Raw genomic sequence first — 18957 nt, 5'->3', positions numbered from 1 at the left:
GAACAATGAAATTATCTAAAATTGGTAGATTATTGATTTGGGGCATTATATATGAGGCACAGCAGCTGGAGTAGGTGGCTGAAAGATGCACTGACTGAGAAGTAGATTGGCAAACAATGGTGTATACATATGATCAAACATTGCGCTGTCACCAAAAGGAATGAAGTTGTGAGGCATGCAAAGATGTGAATGAACATGTGGGACATTTGGTGAAGCAAAATAATCCAGAAACAAAAGAGCAAATATTGCATGATCTCTTTTAGAAAATACTTATAAGAAAATTGGGGCCTAGAATATAAGCTCTTATAGCAGTTACATTTAGTCAGAAGTGGGGATTGTTCTTTCTGGATTTTGAGGAGCTGTTTAATATATGTATAACCTGGTATTTAGAGATAAGAACAAAGCTGATCAGGTCAGGATTAAAGTAATTCAGAATACAGGGGTAAGGAAGACATTGCCTACATTTTAGAACTTCACCTACTCTTTGAGACCAAAGAAAGAAAGGTTTATTTTGTCCATAACCTAAATTTCTAGTAGCACGTAATTTAACTCAACCTGTCTGGATAGATCATTTAAAAAAATCCAAACACAGGGAGCCCAGAATAAGAATGAGAGCCTTTAATCCTGTATAGCTTAATGTAATGCCTAGATACCTCCCAGAGTATATTAAACAAATAGTCCAAAAGTATTGGCAAACCCTGAGGGATGGGAGAACCAATATGGAACTATGAAACTGTACCACTGGGGAAACCCTGGATACTATGTTAAACATTAGGGACACGCAAATCAGTAGTTCAAGCCCTTGATCTTGAGGCTTACTCTTGTGAAGTTTAGGTATGTAGCAGAGAAGCTTAGCTTATTTATAGGTATGCCTAAGAGTCACCAGCAAAGGACCTCTTTTGTTGCTCAGATGTGACCTCTCTCTCTCTAAGCCCAACTCTGCAAGTGAAACTATTGCACTCCCCACTACATGGGACATGAAATGCCAGGATGAAAGTCTCCTGGGTGGCATGGGAGATGACCCCCAAGGATGAGTCTGGCCCTGGTACTGTGGGATCAACAATGCCATCCTGACCAAAAAGGGGAAAAGAAGTGTAACAAATCAGATATCAGTGGCTGAGTAATTTCAAATAGAGTCAAGAGGCTACCCTGGAGGTTACTCTAATGCAAGCTCCAGTTAGACATTGCTACCTACCATAACTTGCCAAGCCCCAACCAAAACCATTCCTGCCAATCCTAAAGAACACCTAGGGCAATATATAAGATTCTACAAAGGTTCCATGCACTAGGACAACTTTCCAGAAACCTACAATCTCCAGGTGGGTCCCTGGACAATATAAGTCCTGAAATACAGAGGGGCCAGCCTTTCCTGAACATCAACTGCTTCCATCTCCCATCCCATATGTATTGACAGCCCCTTTCAACATGAAAGAATTAGAATAGGCATTGCCTAAATACCCCTAAAGAGTGAGAGAAAGATCAAAGGTGATGGTGGGGTTATATAAGGTCAGGTTTAACAAATGAGTATGATTGCTGAATCATTATACTTATACTTCTTTTAGTCTCGAGTACCTTAGAGCAGCTAGAAATAAAAACCTAAAATTGTGAATTGTGACCCATACCAAACTCTAAAATCTGTCATACAGCTAATTGTTGCAATGTACCATGAAATGTATTGCTTTTTTTGTATATATGTTGTGTTTCACAAAAAAGAAAAAAAGGGAAAGAAAAAAATAGTGCAATTACAAAATATTGCGATCATCAATTGTAGCAAACGTTCCACACCTATTCAAGGTGTTGGTGGTGGGGTGGTTTATGGGATTCTAGTATTTTATGCATGATTGTTCTGTGAATCCACAAATTCTCTAACAAAAATATATTTTTAAATCACACAAACATACAAGAAAAACTTATGTCCAAATAAAAACCTGCACACAAATGTTTATAACAGCTTTACTCATAATTGTCAGAAACTGGAAGCAAACAAGGTGTCTCTCAATAGGTAAATGGGTAAATAAATTGTGGTACATCTATTCAATGGAATATTTTTCAGCAACAAAAAGAAATGGGCTATTCTAAAATGTATGGTGTTTCTTTTTGACATAATGAGAATGTCCTAAAATTGACTGTGGTGATGTTTGTATATATATATATGTGAATCTACTAAATTCCACTTTATTGTACACCTTAATGGATGAATTATATTTTATGTGAATTACATATTTTCATAAATAACTGTTAAAAGAAAAAAAATGAGCTATCAGGCCAGGAGAAGACATTGAGGAATCTTAAATGTCTACCGCTAAGTGATAGAAGCCAGTCTGAAAAGGCTACATATTCCATGATTTCAACTATATGACATTTGGAAAAGGTAAGATTATAGAGACTAAAAAGATCAGTGGTTGCCATCGGTAGTGGGGTGGAGCATAGAGGGATGAACAGATAAAGTGCAGGGTATTTTTGGAGGAATAAAATTGTTCTGTATAATGTAATGGGGGATATATAACACATGGAGTTGGCAAAACCCACAGAACTATACAACACAAAGAGTATATCTTATTGTAAACTATGGACTTTATGTTAATAATAATGAATCAGTGGTTCATCAATTGCAACAAATGTACCACCTTAATGTAAAATGTTAATAATAGTGGAAACTGTTCATGTGTGTGTGTGTCTGTGGGAGGACGCATATAGAAATCACTTGTACTTTTTTATTAACTTCCCTATAAAACTACAACTACTCCAAAAAATTAAAGTTTATTAATTAAAGAAATAAGAAGAATGAAGTACTGATACCTGCTTTGGCATGGATGAAAGTTCAAATATTATGCTAAGGCAACAAAGCCAGACACAAAAGGCCATATGTTGTATGACTTCATTCATACAAAATGTTCAGAATAGGCAAATCCACAGGGACAGAAAGCAGGTTACTTGTTATGAGTGGCTGGGATGGAGACGAGACTGGGGATTATTTACTAATGGTTATATACTTTGGGTGATTAAATGTTCTAAAATTAGATGGTGGTGATGTTGCACAACTCTAAAAACCCACTGAATTATATGCTTTAAAAATTAAGTTTATAGGGCGGTGCAATAGTGGCTCAGCAGGCAGAATTCTCGCCTGCCATGCCAGGGACTCAGGTTTGATGCCCGGAGCCTGCCCATGCAAATAATAATGATAATAATAATAATAATAATAATAATTTTATGGTATGTGAATTATATCTCAAGAAAGATGTTATTTTAAAATTAATAATAATAATAAAAGGCCTAGACTAAAGCCTTAGGAGAAAGAATAGAAGACTTTCATGGGAATCATGTTGAGAAACTTTTCCAGGTAAAGTCTGCTGACTTTCAGGTTCTGCTAACCTGGTGATGAATTGCTTGAAGGAAGTGAGGATGAGAGAAGTCAAAGTTGGCACTTTGGTTTCTAAGGCAAAGGAAGTAGAGGGATGAGAGGGAGAAGGAAATTAAGGGGCTACCAGGGCACCATGGCTCTCCATGCCATCAGGAGAAGAAACAGAAGATTCTGAAGAAAGAGAAAAGGGAAGGGTTACATTCTGTTCAACAGACATTTATTCAACAACTATTATGAATAAGGTCCTGTTAGATACAGGTCTCCCACCCTGTGAGCTCAAATGGGAGAGTGCCCACCTCTCTGGAAGACTTCATGTGTAAGTTAGGCCCAAGAATCTGCATGCAATTGCTGAAAATCTTCAGGATGTGGATTCTGTGCATTCCTGCCTTCTTACTGTGCAGATGAGTAAGCATCTTTTATGAAAATGTTAGGTTACTTGCCAAAAGGAGACTAGAACTCAGGTTTCCTTTTAGTTCTAGGATACTAGAACTCAGGAATATTCTGCCTGATCCTTTAGACATTTGCCAGAACATGTCCAACACATGTTCTATGTGCTTTCCTTGGTGGAGTACCTCTGCTGGACCATGCTTCAGAGCCCAATGACCATGAAGACAGTGAATGGTCACAGTCATTTTCTGTGGTGGCCCTCAGTTTGGCCACCTTGAAATTTCACCTACCTCCCTGCACTCTAAGAGACATCTTTGAAACTTAGCTGAGGATAGATAAAGACTTCCAACCCATCTGGTCTCATTGATGCAATCATGCTGGGGACACCCCTTCCTCAATGGCTTCACAAATGAAGGATAAGGCAGGCACATACAAATTATTTTGCCAGACAATTCAAGAATAATGGGGGCAAGGAAGATTTGGCCAAGCCTGCAGACTTGGGGTAACTCAGAGATTAGAGAAACCCTTTCCCATCCTAGAACCTAATAACATAATCCCAAGAACACCACCTTTCAGGAGTCACAGTTAGGGTTTTAGCTCTGAAAGCCAGAAAATACAAAAAGGTAAAGAGTAACATTAAACAAGATTTTATCTTTATTTACTTGATAAGCCTTGAATAGCTCTGTTCCCTGCCTTTGTTTTGTCTATTATCAGGAGATAAGAGTTTACAAAGCAGCACTCTTGAAGGCATCTATTTATTTACTAACATCAAGGGGGAAAACTGCTAGTTTGTCCATTTTGTTGTTAAATTCTTCAAAAGGATCAAAATACCACTTAACTTGCTTGCTCAGAATATCTTTGATAGCCTCAGATTTACTGACATTTTGAAACTCTTGTTCATAGTTGCGTACTACTTGCTTTCTGATTACAAACAAGGTACCAACCTATTAACCTTTGAACCTAAATATTTTTATGTATTCAACACTTAGTGGCTAAAAATACATGACTAATCACATTCATGGGGTAAAGTAATATGTGTATTTTTTGTTCTACCTCCAAATTTAAGAGGAAAGAGGATATACTTTCTTTTAAAAAAAGAAGCTATTTTCTTCTTACTTTTCTTCTTACTTTTAATTTAAAAGCGCTCATTGTAAGGAATTTTTTTTTTGTCTTTTCTTTTCTATAGAATTTAGTGAAGTTTGGAAGACTTAAGGAAGCAACTCACCATGTTTAGGGTATATTCTTCCTGGAAAAAAATTGAAAAATAACCTGTGGCATAGTTGGAGGTAAGAAAGAAACTGAGTATGTCTTATGGGAAGAAGCAGATTTTATCATGGATTTTAATTTTCCTTTCTGTACATCCTCAGACAGCTTCTGAGGATGTACAAAAACTTCTCAGGGTTGTTTTTCTTTACTGTTCCTCTTTTCTTTGTAGAAAGATCTGTGAAAAATCTACCTGTCTTCATGCGCATAATTAATCTCTATAACAGCTGTGTAGGACAGGAAACATTTCATTATTAGGCAACGGCCGTTTCTGAGTTTAGAAAGTTTGTAAGCAACTTACTTTATTAAATGTGATTGCATATCTATTACAAAGCAGTGGACTGAGGACAATAAAGTGTGGAGGCTAAAGTCAGACTGCCTAGGTTCTAAGCCTAACTCTTACATATACTAACATGGGACTTTGGGAAAGTTACTTAATTCCTTTCTGTCCCTAAATTTTCTTATCTGTAAAATGGGGCTAAGAACAGAGTCCAACTTATAGGATTGATCTCTGGATCAAAAGAAATAATATCCTTTAGGACAGTGCCTGATACATTTTAAGTGCCATGTAAATTTTGGCTATCATATCATGCCAGACTCTGGACCAGGAGTGGTAGTTTGGGTGCATTCACTCTGCCAGCATCTTAACAGACTTCTGGAGGAATAATTTCATGTTTTTTCTGATTATAAAAAACATGATCAGAAAGGAGTTTAATCTGTCCTCAAGATTCCTGCAGTGAAGTTGGAGCTAGAAGAATATAACAAAAACCATATTTAAGCAAGTAAATGGTAGCTGGTAACTAGCCAATTAGATGCTTGGAGGGAAGGGAAACAGGAGGAGCAATCCAGGGAAAATGGACGGCCAAAGTGGAGCTATTTTTAACAAAATGTATTTCCAAAGACCTGACCTTTTCACAAACTCCTCAAAGAGGATGCGGTGGGAATAACCCTGCTGGCGGATGCTGACGGTCTCCAGGATTCCTGTTGAGCGAAGCTGGGCAAGCACCCTCTCTCGGGAGAACTTCAGGGCCTCTCGCTCATCGTTGGGTTTAATGCAGCGCACAAAGTGAGGCTGTCCCATCACCATTTTGGAGAGCAGATCCATCAGGGAATACTACCAGGGAAAAATGCACATGAAATGAGGTTACCACAAATGTAATGGACAATTGCAACACAGGCCTGCAGGGGTTTCCAGAGCAGTTTGATACTTGTAAACAACTCTGGGACCTTAATGAGGTAGCACAGAAAGCCAACAATAGGAGATGATAAAATGAGTTCAGACGAGTATTTATAGATGTGTGATGATTCAAAGGCATTATTAATAAATACAACCTAGAACCAGGCAGAATCCCCATGTGGAAGAAACTTATCTATATAATATGCCTTAGTTTATCCCCTAACATCATCTTCAGAACTAGAATGTCCTTCTCTGTTATTCCAAGGTTATACTCCTCAAACTGTATCTTTAATTTAAAATGCCCAGGTTTTAGGACAGGGGTTAGTTGCTTCTTCAGCCAAGGAAACAACAGAAAATTTAAGCAATTCCTGGCAGTAAAGGGAGGAAAACATACACAAATTCAGAGAGAAAGAGAGAGAACAAGGAAATTGGGGAGAAAAGAGATTGTGATAAAGATTAACTGATATATATTAAATGTCTGTACAGGGCTTTTATAGCAAGGGACAAGGTAAGGGTATGGAAAAACAAATGTATGTTTAGCCAGGGGGGCCTCAGCTGAGTCTCAGGGCATCCATTTCAGTAGTTCCTCTTTTAGACATTCCTTCAGGGGCAATTAAAGTCACACAGGAAATCAGCTCCACTATTTCATAATCACACCTCCCATGAAAAGGGTGTTCCCTTTCTTGCCAATGCACCTTATTTTTCAGATTCAGCATTTGAAGACCTAATGGCATACCTCACAGCCTAATTTTGACAATCAAATTGATTGTCATGGGTATAGTTCTGAAAAAAATTATAAGCTAGAGGCTTCTCTGATAATGAGGACACCCAAAGATACAGAGGATTGCCTTGCAGAGTCAAATCCCATGGGAAAGCAGACACAGACAACAAGCAAGACAGATGGAAGGATGAGGGTACAGCCTCTAACCCAGGAGACAGGACAAGGATAGGTCTCAAAATAAGAAATAATTAGCAATGAGAAATGCCCAGATATTAGAGTGAAGAAGCAGAGGCTAAATGCCACCTTCAAGGGATGTTGTAACAGAGATCATGGCATGGGATAGAGTATTAGACTCAAAGGCCTCTCGGTTTCCTGCAATTAATACCCTGAGACCAATTCTAGTCTGGCTTTGAAGCACAGTTGGCCAAGTCGAGTTTCTTGGCTTTAGATCCTTCTTGCATTAGCTAGCTTTCTGTGGATTCTCCTACCCAAGGTGCTGGGTCCCGAGTCCTGCCCTTCAGCCTGTGTGGTGCCTCTAGCTCATAAACCAGCTTCCCACTATCCTCATGTTCTCCCACCCCTGCTGAGCCCCTTCCTGTTCCAACCTCACCTTACAACATTATTGTGCTGCTCTCTGAGATCTATTCTGTCTTTGGCCTAACAGAGTGTCCACCATGAAGCTGCCTGGACCTTGGCTCCCAGTGGTAAATGATCTCTAAGGGACTTACAACTTTAAGGCTCTATGATTTTAAAATAAATAAATCGGTGCAAACTGGTTTGCAAATATGTCTTATCTTTCCTATGTAATATGTATTTAACAGAGCCCTTCTAGAGATAAAGTTTTCATGTAAAGGAATCATTTTATTACATGAAATACTAGGAACTTGGGCAGTGGAGATTTGAAATCATCAAGCCCAGGGAAAAGTCTTATAATGGGTCAATTCAACCTAGGAAAGTAAAGCCGATGGTAGGACAGATTCTCTCAGTATCTGGACCTGATTAGCCACCTTCTGGAATTTTATTAACTACTGCTCAGTATGCTGGAAAAGTGGCTGACTCCAGTAGCATTAAAACCAAGAAGCAGCTCAAATGCTAACAGATCAGCACATTCAATGGAAAAGGTTGAATGCTTGGTAGCAGAGAAGTCCTTCTAGAGATAGGATTTCATCTAATCTTTCTGTGATAGACAGAACTGGATTCAGAGGCAGGTTCCCTAGTACACTTTTCTCTCCCTGCTACCCCACCTTTCTGCCCCTGCCTTCTTTTCTTGGTACTTGTTCTTTGCCCTTATTTCAGTGATTCTGTCGAATCTGGGCCTCTCGTGGGAAGGCTTGGCAAGTCCTCTTTGAAAGTAGGCAGAACATAGATAAAAAAGAATCCAATACCCGGAAGTAAGAAGCCATGGTTTGCCTCTTCATGTGGGTGGTTTCTTCTGGATGTCGTATCGCCTCCAGAGTGTCCACCTAGAAGCAATGACAAAGAGAAGTGGTTTGAAGATACGGATAATCCATTCTCCATCTTTGTCAAAATCTGAAAGGCTGTTTGGTCAAATATATGAGGGGCCATGATATTTAGAGCCCAGTAATTTGTACTGTGGGAAATTTTTGAAAGACATAAATGAAAAACGAATTTGCATCGTTCGACTGGTATGACAACATGATCTCACTCAGTGAAGTACAGTACAGTCTCAATATAAAACCTCACCATTATTTCCAGACTTATTCATGTTCTAATGGCCCCTGTTAAGTTTGCTAATGATGCAACATAAGACCAAGTTATTTCTAAAAAGAAAACCAGGCAGAGGCCTAAGAGCCCGGGTGATTATAAAGCCTTAAAGCCATGGGCCTAAAGCCCAGGTTGTACTGCAGGGAATTAAGCCAGTACCTCTGCCTTCCCCAGGATAAGGCCATGATGCTGAACTTACCATCTGCCTTCCACAGTTCCCACTTCCTTAAAAGCAGATGGGAGTTTGCAAACCAAATTGTTGGGAACTCAGTGAGATAATACCCATTCCTAGTCATCTTTTCCAACTATCTGAGCTGACCAGAGGGAATTTATGAATGAAAACAACTGTAGGTATCAAAAGACATCTGTGTTTCATTATCATATTTCAACAGCAAAAACCCTGTTTCTGTACACACGAAGCTATTTGGTTTTCAGGATGCACAAGTGGCATTTCAGCACCAGCCTTAGTCATGGTAGCATGGCAGCTTCCCATCTGCTCTGAACAGGTGGCAAGGGTACGAAGCAGGAACCTTTGAACTAGAAGATGCTGCTTTCAGCACCTGTATTCTCTGGGTAGACTGCTATCCAGACAGCCACCTCCAGATGGGTGAGGATGTCTGCAGCCTTGCTCAACAAAAGTGAAAATTGGGTGCTAAAAGGGAGAGGGAGTAATGAGATTTACCTGGAGAGGAAGTATGTGAAAGATGGAAAGGAAATGCTTTAACAGATCTGGATAAAGAAGGGGAATAAATGCAGAGCTAAGTTTTAAAAAAAACGAGAAACAAAACTTAAATAGTGAACGAAAACTTGACAGGAGTGAAGAGATGTAAGGGGATAGTGCAACTTTCTAGCTGCAGGTTGGATGCATTCCCAATGCCATCAATCCATTTATCCACAATTAAATTGAAGTAGCCTGCAGTTCTAATATTTTAACAAATTTTAATGATTACGAAGGAAGTGAAAGCTTGTGGGTTTAGAAGGAAGGTTACTCTAATGTAGGAAATAGAAAACAACAAACACAACAAACCTGTCCCATCAGCGAAAATGGTATTGTACCCTCTCCACAGTTATCTAAACGACCCACACTGAAGGTCTCCTTCCCAATACATTGCCATTTGAAGGACAGAGCTCAGAGCTGGTGAGATTTGGATCAGATCAAATGAAACAGGAGCGAGAAAAAGATCTTAGCTAGGGTCTGCTTTCAGCTGAATTGTAAATTCTGAGAGTTTTCTTCCTTTTTTTCTTTCTCCCCACCTGACCTTAGTATGTATATACACACACCCTAAACTTGAGAATTTCCCCACCACTTCCTTCTACTTAGAGATTCTCTCCAAGGAAGCACCTCTTGTATGAACCTTGCTTTTCCTCATTCAATTTCCATCCTTTTTTATTCAAACCAACCCCTCACAGAAGAAGGGCACCTTAAAAGCACATCCACATTTGTCTATTAGTAGGAATTGGTTATTTACCTATTATTCTCCCTCTGAACATACTCAGACACCCGACATTTGAGAATAAAATAGTTTAGTGACCAGAAAATCTTTGACATATACTAATTTTGCTGAGGCATAATTTCAAGGAAATATTATGTATTGTTTTTAAGACTAGTACAGATTCCTTGCAGCACATTTGAAGAATACAGAATTTAAGTACCAGTTTGCACCCCCAAAATTGTGAGGCTGGGTGGGAGTGAGCCCCAGCTAGTGGGTGCTAGTGTCCAACCACCCAGCATCTCTTTCATCATAACTTGATGTTCACTTACACAGTAACTCATAAAAAGTTAAGTAAAAACTTGTTCTTCGTTATATTCAGCCTGGGAATGTTAATGCTTGTCTGCAGTTCATTGCCTATATTTTTAGCATTCATTTTACAGAATAAATGTTATATAATTAGAGTATTTTCTAATTTAGTAATTTTTACTGTTACAAATTTAATAATGGTCAAAGGTCTCTTATACATATGCATACGATAGTCACAAGGTTCTCCTGGACACAGAGCAGATTTAAAAGAGAGTATTTTGGACAAGGGACATAAAAGAAGTTGTGTTCTTTTGCCTCTCATTCCATTAAACTAGGAGAACTTTGTACCAGGATCACTGTGGAACTCCAAAGGCAGCCTGAAAAAATCAAAACCAAAATAGCTGTTGTCTGAACTAAGAGTCTGTCTTCCTGAGCTAATTTAGTTAATTTAATTCAGCAAGCAAACAAAAAGTGTTTCCTAGAGACAATTCAGAACAGGGATGCTAATAGGAGCATTATTTGGCAAATATTCCCCCCCACCCCCCAGCAAAGGTGGGGATTTCTCACAGGAAAGAAACAGTTCTCTCCAAAGTATCTCATAAATTTCTACCTCAAACAGGAGGGAAAGAACTTAGAAAATCTTCTGTTGGCTCAATGAGACCATGTCCTATTAAGTACAGAGTTTTGGAATCTGAATCATGGGGTTTTGTTATGGGACAAAGGCCATGGATTTTTTTGCCTGATGCACTCAACAACCAATTCCTGAGACACCAGGGTTTCAAAGAAAGAAAGAGTTTATTCTAGGCACGTAGTAGGAAAGCAGATGGCCTAGGGGCCCAAAATCTGTCTCCCAGAGTTGCAGTAGTTTGGATAGTTGTATTAGAGAAAAGATGCACAGGGTTTAGGATAATGAGCACAGTGGCCCCAAATGATGTAATTAGAGGTGATGTGATTATTGAGCATACACTGATTGATTACATGCTTAGTCATAGAATATATAAAAGAAAATGGCAGAATGAAGTACAGGTGACTTGTAGGTTAAAGTGTAAGATACTGCGCATGTCCAGTAGGTCCACTTTGGTTAGATCCAGTCCCGTCATCAAGATAACTTTAGCAAGCCAGAACCTAGAGTTGTGTCCTGGAGGAACTAAGTGAGGGCCCACAGATGCCAAGTGAGGAACCCCCACTAGGAAACAGAGGCAAAAAGCAACAGAGCCCAGAAGCAAGGGATCAGCAGATGTCAGCCACGTGCCTTCCCATCTGACAGACGTGTTCCCGACAGCATTAGCCTTTCTTGAGTGAAGGCAACCTCTTGTTGGTGCCGTAGTTTGGACATTTTCTTGGCACAAGAAATGTAAACTTGTAACTTATTAAATTCCCTTTTCAAAAGCTGCTCCAATTCTGGTATATTGCTTTCTGGTAGCATTAGCAAACTAATACATTGGTGTTCTGGTATTCCAGATAAAAAAAATTGTCTGTCTAATCCAGTATGCCTTCCTCCTACAACACCAATTTACACAACAATTTAAGTTAATTGGAGTTCAGCAAGCTTGCTTTCTGCCCATGAGAAAAATATCCTGCTGGGTTCTTCATGAGTGATGCTGCTTAATCTTCAAAGTAGCCATGCAATGAACTTTACAGATTGTGTTATAGACCCCAAGCCCACAGGAAATGAGCATGATTACATGTACATATGGACCCCATACATGGCATTTTAAATGAATATCAAAACTTCAGTAATAAAACATTTATTGAGTATTTCTATGTGAAAGACCATACTAAACTTTTGTCTACAGTATGTCATTGAATCCTCAAAACTACTCTATGAGGTAGGTACTATTATTATTCCCACTCAACCTATGAGGATGTTAAGGCTCAGACCCTTTAGGTAAATTTCCCAGTATCTTACAGCTAGTAAATGGCAATGTCTAGATTTGAACCCAGTTCTGTCTGGTTCCAAAACCTTACTTCCTAAATATTATATACTGCCAGATTCATATAACTTATCACATCAGAGTCTGTAAGCAAGGTGCTGTTAAAAAGATTTGCCTTGGCTGTCAACTAAATTTATTATAGGATAAAGACACAGACTCTTAAGAAGTCCCATAAACCATCTAGATTTTGGCAATAAATGAAAAACTGAAGAATTTTCCTCCTGATCTCTACAAGTGCTTACTATTTGCATCCTGAATCCCCAGAAGGGCTTACACTTATATACTTGACAAGGCTCTTTGTCAAGAACTTTTACTGCTGTCAAGTGACCCATCCATCCCTTAAAGGAGAAAATAACCCTGCTGCATGCCTCCTCTCAAAAGTCTCTATAGCACTGAATAGGAAAGCAAGACTGGCATTGAAAACCAGCTCTCGTGCAGTGGTGCTCAACGTGTTGCAGCCCAGCTGCATCCAGGGCTGCCTCTATCATTTTATCTTAGATAAGGATGATAGAGTATGTTTCTATTGCTGTAGTTACCCTTCATATGCTCAGATGCCTTAATTAGAACTTTCAACTCATCATAAAACAAATTTCTTATCATTTTCATCTTATCTATATGTATTATTATAATTCTGTAAATATATATAACATATTAGAGGGCACAGTTTTCACATGGGCAGGACAATCTGACTTCTGTGTCTAAACAGTAATAGGCAGTGCCTGGAGGGAGGTAACACTGTGTTGATACTCTGGGGGTAGGGGTGCAGGCGAATAGGTCCGATAGTCAAAAATTCTAATTGAGGAAAGGAGGGGAATGTGGTCTCTAATTATTTTTTGTGTCTGGTAGAAGTCAATGACTCTGACAAGCACAGACTCCAACAAACACAAGAGGTTCTTGATATTATTGAATTTCCTAGACAAATCTTTTCTAGGGGACCAAATACTCCATGTTCAAAAGACCTGAATTATCAACAATTTTTGCTCCTAATATCTGGCTGCAAAGTAGTAAGGTTGAAAAGTGGGGCATTACCCTGGATTGTAACAACAAATGGGTATAAAATTGTTGTCAACAAAAATCTTTCTACTGATGGAGTGCTTCAAATGGGGAAGAGAAATTCTTCACCTCTCCAGGTTTTAAATCAGGTTTTAACTGCCTGATTTAAGTGTCTGAGAGACAAATCTCCTTTGTTCTCCTAGGCTGCAATGGAACAACTTCAACAGGGTTTTGGCATTTCTTTCCTTTATAAAACATGCTCAGCAAACGGCACCAGTTAATTACAGTTTGGTAAATTGTTATGCTAACAATTATGACATCTGCAGTGTTTTATAAAGCAACTAATTTAATAAAATATTGTGAGGAATTAAAAAAATGATGTGATTCTCTACCATGTGCAGGTTAGTCTTCTCTATTCTCAAGGGAAAAAAGCATAAGTATATGTATATATGTCAATTTTGGGATAATATTCAACAGAATTATCATGTGGCTGAATTGCTTATTCTTTATTAAATAAATTGTTTAATACTTGTCATGGTCAGGTTCATGTGTCAACTTGGCTAGGTGATGGTGCCCATTTGTCTGGTTGGGCAAGTGCTGGCCTGTCTTGTTGCTATGAGGACATTTCATAGAATTAAATCATGATCACATGAGCTGCACCTACAGCTGAATTGCATTTGTAATCAAGCAAGACACTCATCGTGTCTTCTGCGATGAGTGACATTTAATCCAATCACTGGGAGGCTTTTAAGGAGGATTCAATAGAGACGGTCTCTTTCCTGCTCCGGCTGGCGATCCTCTCCTGTGGAGTTCATTCAGACCATTCATCGGAGTCATCAGCTTCACAGCCTGCCCTGTGGATTCTGGACTCTACGTTCCCATGGTTACGTGAGACACTCATATATTTTATATCTATGAATATTTCCTGCTGATTCTGTTTCTCTAGAGATCCCTAGCTAATACAATACTCTGTGTAAATAAAAAGATAAGACAATTCTGTGACATGACATGATTGTTTCATTACCCCATCACCTTCAAGATAACATTTTTTGGTGTTAGTATTTATACTGAATATTAATGAGCCAGTCCTTGAGACCTTTGCTAAGCATCATCAGGAAGGGTGAAACAGTTAAACATATTTCATAGCTGGACATTTATTAACCTTGCTAGCATCCCCCTTCCAAGGACAAGCATACAACATATCTTTCCAGGAGACAAAGCAGAACACTAGGAAAGCAGTTTGGTTTCTTTCTTCTCTGTGGACAAACTTTGGTTGCTATATCTATATCCTCTAATGATGGTGATAGGTTCAAGGAAAAATATTTTATCTCTTCCTAGAAGGGTTTTATTTTCAAGTGTCCTTGAGTATCTTTTTTTTTTTTTTAACATGGGCAGGCACCGGGAATTGAACCCGTGTCCTCTGGCATGGCAGGCAAGCATTCTTGCCTGCTGAGCCACCTTGGCCCACCCCTCCTTGAGTATCTTAAGTGATCTTTCTGAGGAGCAATGATTACAAGGATTCCAGGACGATGCTTCAAATTTCCTAACCCTTAATTTTCTGAATGTCTTCAATCTCTTTATCAGACTGCGCAGGCAGTGGGCCAGATGAAGGAAACTAATTGTCCATCTAGAATTATCCCAGGGACAGAAGCACCCCACTGGGCCACATCATTTTGGGTACAAGGCTGCTACTCACCTTGGCTCTCCCAGCGTTGAAATGAGGCGGCAAAGACCTTGAGGAAGCTGTTATTCTGGCTCTTGTCTGGGCCAAGTTACCTGAGGAAAAAAGACAAGGAATTTAAGTTGAAGGAAAAACCAAGGAATGGGATTATGAGTGATTTTTCTCCCTGTGTTTTTATATTTTTCTGAATTTTCCAAATGATCTTCTCTGAATTTGGAAGATCTAGAAAATGTTGATTGTGAACATTTAAGTAACAAAAATTATAAATAATTTGTAAATTATAGCATCATCTACAATTTATAATTATTTAAACTTTATAAATAAATTATAATATGCATATGACTTGAATTTACATTGGTTTCATAAGCAAAAACAACAATAGAAGTCTCTGGTTAAGTACAGCTGGTCACTGAAAGAGATGAATATGCAAAAAAAAATACTGAAGGAAATTTTCTGACAGAGAAGTTGAACAATAAAGGACATCATTGCAAGGGTTTAAGACGTTGGCAGACTGAAGAGCAGATCACACAGTAAGGATTCCTCAGCAGGGGGGCACAGGCTGACCAGTGCACTAACAGAGCAGAAGCAGGAAGTATGAAGCAGTAGCCTGAGTCTAAGAAGCCAACCTAGGCTTTGCTGATTGCTGGAGACGTAACTTTGTACAAGTTAATTAACATCTCACAGCCTCAGTTCCATTGTCTATAATGTCTTCACACCTACCTCTCATAGTTGTAATTGAGGATTCAATGAGATAACTCATGGAAAGCACTGTCAGCACAGCCTGGTACAAGGCACAAATTATTTGCTGTGAAGAGCTTACAAAAGTCTTAAAGCAGAGAGAGGAAGGCAAGAGAAGACAAGGGAATCTCATCAATTGGCTACTGTGAGCACTGGTTAGTCAAAAAACTAATGAAAAATGAGGAAAAATGATAAGTCATTTCCCCTTAGGGTCTCTGTGGCCTCTTCTTAGACTCTTTTCTCCCATCCCCACTAGTTAACCCCCACAGCATCTCAGATCCCATTCCCCCAATAAATGGGTGAAGAGATTGGTTTGCATTTTTACTTACAATGTCATTTGATTATGAAGCAAAATAAAAAGTTGTCAGTGAAAGGAAATGCTGCAATTTGTGTATATGCAAGACACATAAGATTTCAAAGTTTTAGCAAGTTTAGCACAAAGATGTCCAAATGTTTTCTCTGGTGATATCTTCAGAGGCTAAACTGTGATTAATAGACCAGAAAGAAGCCTTTGAAGCAGGATTGGAGACATCAAAGTCGTAATCCGGGAGTGGCAGGAGCTTTATTATGAGTGGGAAACATTTTAACACATTTCAAGGGATTTACAGCATGAATAAACAATAGACCTCCTCAGATGCTCCACATACACCTTGCAGAAACATAACCTATAAGAAGTTTCCATTTTAGTTTAAATGTAAATACGACGTTCACGCTTCTTTCAAATGTTAAAATTCCCAAAGCTTCATCCCTGAAACAGCCTCTTCCTGGTTAAGGATGCCTTAGAGCCCCAAAGCTCCCTCCTGCCCTTCCCAGAACTGTGACTACCAACACTTGTTGAGGAGAGAAAACAGAAGTCAGAGCCATGTAATGGAATTTATACCCTACAAAGAAACTAGGTTAAGAGGGAATCTGAAATGCATTGATCCCGCACAATTTCCCTGCTTCCAATTTAACAGGAAAGAGACAAGTGATTTGAAGACAGAGCTGGAACTTTTAAAAGATGGCAATTTCCTGCATGCTTCACAGGATTTTCAACTCCTGATAAGGATACAGCACCCAGGATTTTTTCTTCAGTCGCCTCCTAAGAAAGGACTAGAACAAAGTATTGCCCAAAATGACCAAACCTTGAATTCAGTCTCCCTCTGGATTGATGGGATTTGTTGCAGGGTTTTAGTGGTGACTGTTGGTGGGCATTTTTTTCCGGAAATTTTCCAGTTTTTATTTTCCCTCCAAACATAACAAATAAGCTAATAAATGATTATAAGCAACACCGGACTGCAAAAAGCTAAACATAAGAAACTGCAAATACAAATCCTTCTGTTCATTTGTTGTAAGATTGTTATTTGAGTAGACCTGAGAACCAAAACTGTCTACCCCACACACAGCATGGACACTGAGAACTGAAACCATACCTTACAGTCTATATACTCCTATGACTTCATCGCTCTTCTAGTCTTCATTAGAACAGCATGGCTTTATTTTTTCTGGCAGTCTCTTACCCAGGCAATTGGTTTGAGTTTCACTATAGGAAATTCCTGAAAGACCCATGGACTTTTCAATGGGAAAAAAACATAACAGCTTATGCCCCACACTTCTTTGAATTCCTTTCTCAAAATCCTCACCTTGCTATTTCCCTCAAGCCCCAAGCTTTGAAAGACTCTCCTTAAACAAAAATTCCAATTCTCAAGTCTGATTTTGTCTTCCCTTATCTGCGGCACTGCTGAGTAAGCAATAAATCCAGCTTTGTCTTTTAAATAGATTGTGTTGGTAATGTTTGGGAACCAGCTGAGGATATACTTGTGCTGGTATGATATTTGTAGTGGTTGAAATTTTCTAATTTCAGTTAATAGTATTATAGCTAATAAACATACAAGAATTTTTTTAAAAAATAGTTATATAAAACATACAATAGTACTTTGTATATTTAAAAAATTAGTTTGTCTTTACATAACCATCTGTCATATCTATACATAACTTTCTCCCAAGGCATTATCTACAGCTTTCTTGGTTAATATCAGTAAAGAGACAAAGGGGATTGGGAGAGCTCCCAGCGCACTTGAACATGGCCTAATCTCTCATGAAAAGAACATGGATAATTTACATATTATGGAGGGCGCTGTAGTTTTGTAGAGGGAAGGAATAAAATGGGTAAATAAAAAGAACAGCCTGTCCTCCCATCTGCTGTAAAGAAAGAAAAGCACAGATAAATTCACTCTCTTCTGAATATACAACCATGCCTTTGTCATGCATGTGAGATGAATGGGAATCATTTCCAAAGAGTTATGTTTCTAGAAAACTTCAAATTTGCAAGGGAATTTGAAACCCTTTCCCCATTTCTTTTAATTGGTGGTTGTTTAACATCTTAAGGAATTTCTGCCTAATTATCACCACTTGAGGCTATCTGCTTGAAGGAAACCAAACCAATGTTTTCAACACACAAGTGATTTTCTTTTTCTCTTTTTTTTAGAATGTAAACTATAACTTTAAAGATCTGTGATCCAGGAATCTCAAAACTGCAGATCTGGGAGAAAATATTAGTAACTTCCTCCTTAAGCTTTTCAAACTCACAAACAGGATGTCAGCCCAGCAAACAACTCTGTATGGAATAGTCATAATGTTTCAAGGAAGTAAAAAGACTTTCTTTCCTTATTCAGACAATAGTAGACCTGTGGCTCCCTGCTTTCTTTGCATTTTAATGCCCCATTGGTAAAAGTGACAGTTCATTCTTATGACATGAATATCCCCTTACATAGAGCCAGGTAAAGAAAGCTCTGGATATTGTCTGCCTTCCTCACATTTTTTAGTGGTCTCATTGGGAAAAACATGGCTGTCACATGAAATGATGTGTGGTTCACAAAGGTATTGAGAACCTACACTGTTGATATCAATCCAAGAAGACTTGACCCATCCAGAAAAATAAAATGAAATTCATGTACACATACCTGTCAGCACCCATATCTGTCTCTGACGTATGAGAATGAGTCATTCCAACCTCAGAGCAACTCCATATGCAGCAAAGGGATTTTTAGTACAACCAAAAGCTCATCTTGGACAAAACTGCATTTAGGCGAAGGATGGATTCAGGTTCCCTACATCCCTCTTCACATCCCTATTTCCACTTCAGATGGTGCAACATAGCTTTCATAGGGTCTTCTCCCTACTCCCCCAAAATATTTTCCCCCAGTTCCTTGCTCCACTCCAAATTTTCCAGGCAGTACAGACCTTATCCATATTCCCA

General features: G+C 38.8%; 1 protein-coding gene across 1 annotated transcript in view; it reads right to left on the bottom strand.

Moving 5' to 3' along the window:
• The window catches only part of MYO3B (myosin IIIB), a 510258-nt gene that overhangs the window by 230964 nt on the left and 260337 nt on the right, over positions 1-18957 (bottom strand). The window contains exons 23-25 of the mRNA XM_077151780.1: positions 14997-15076; positions 8295-8372; positions 5920-6125 (exon numbers count right to left, since the gene is read on the bottom strand). Of these exons, the coding sequence (XP_077007895.1) occupies positions 5920-6125; positions 8295-8372; positions 14997-15076 (364 nt within the window). The remainder of the gene's footprint in view (positions 1-5919; positions 6126-8294; positions 8373-14996; positions 15077-18957) is intronic.

This window comes from Tamandua tetradactyla, chromosome 3 (genome assembly GCF_023851605.1).
Source record: "Tamandua tetradactyla isolate mTamTet1 chromosome 3, mTamTet1.pri, whole genome shotgun sequence".
Lineage (NCBI taxonomy): Eukaryota > Metazoa > Chordata > Mammalia > Pilosa > Myrmecophagidae > Tamandua > Tamandua tetradactyla.
The sequence above is the reverse complement of the archived record's forward strand: the minus strand, read 5'-3'. Positions and strand labels throughout refer to the sequence as shown.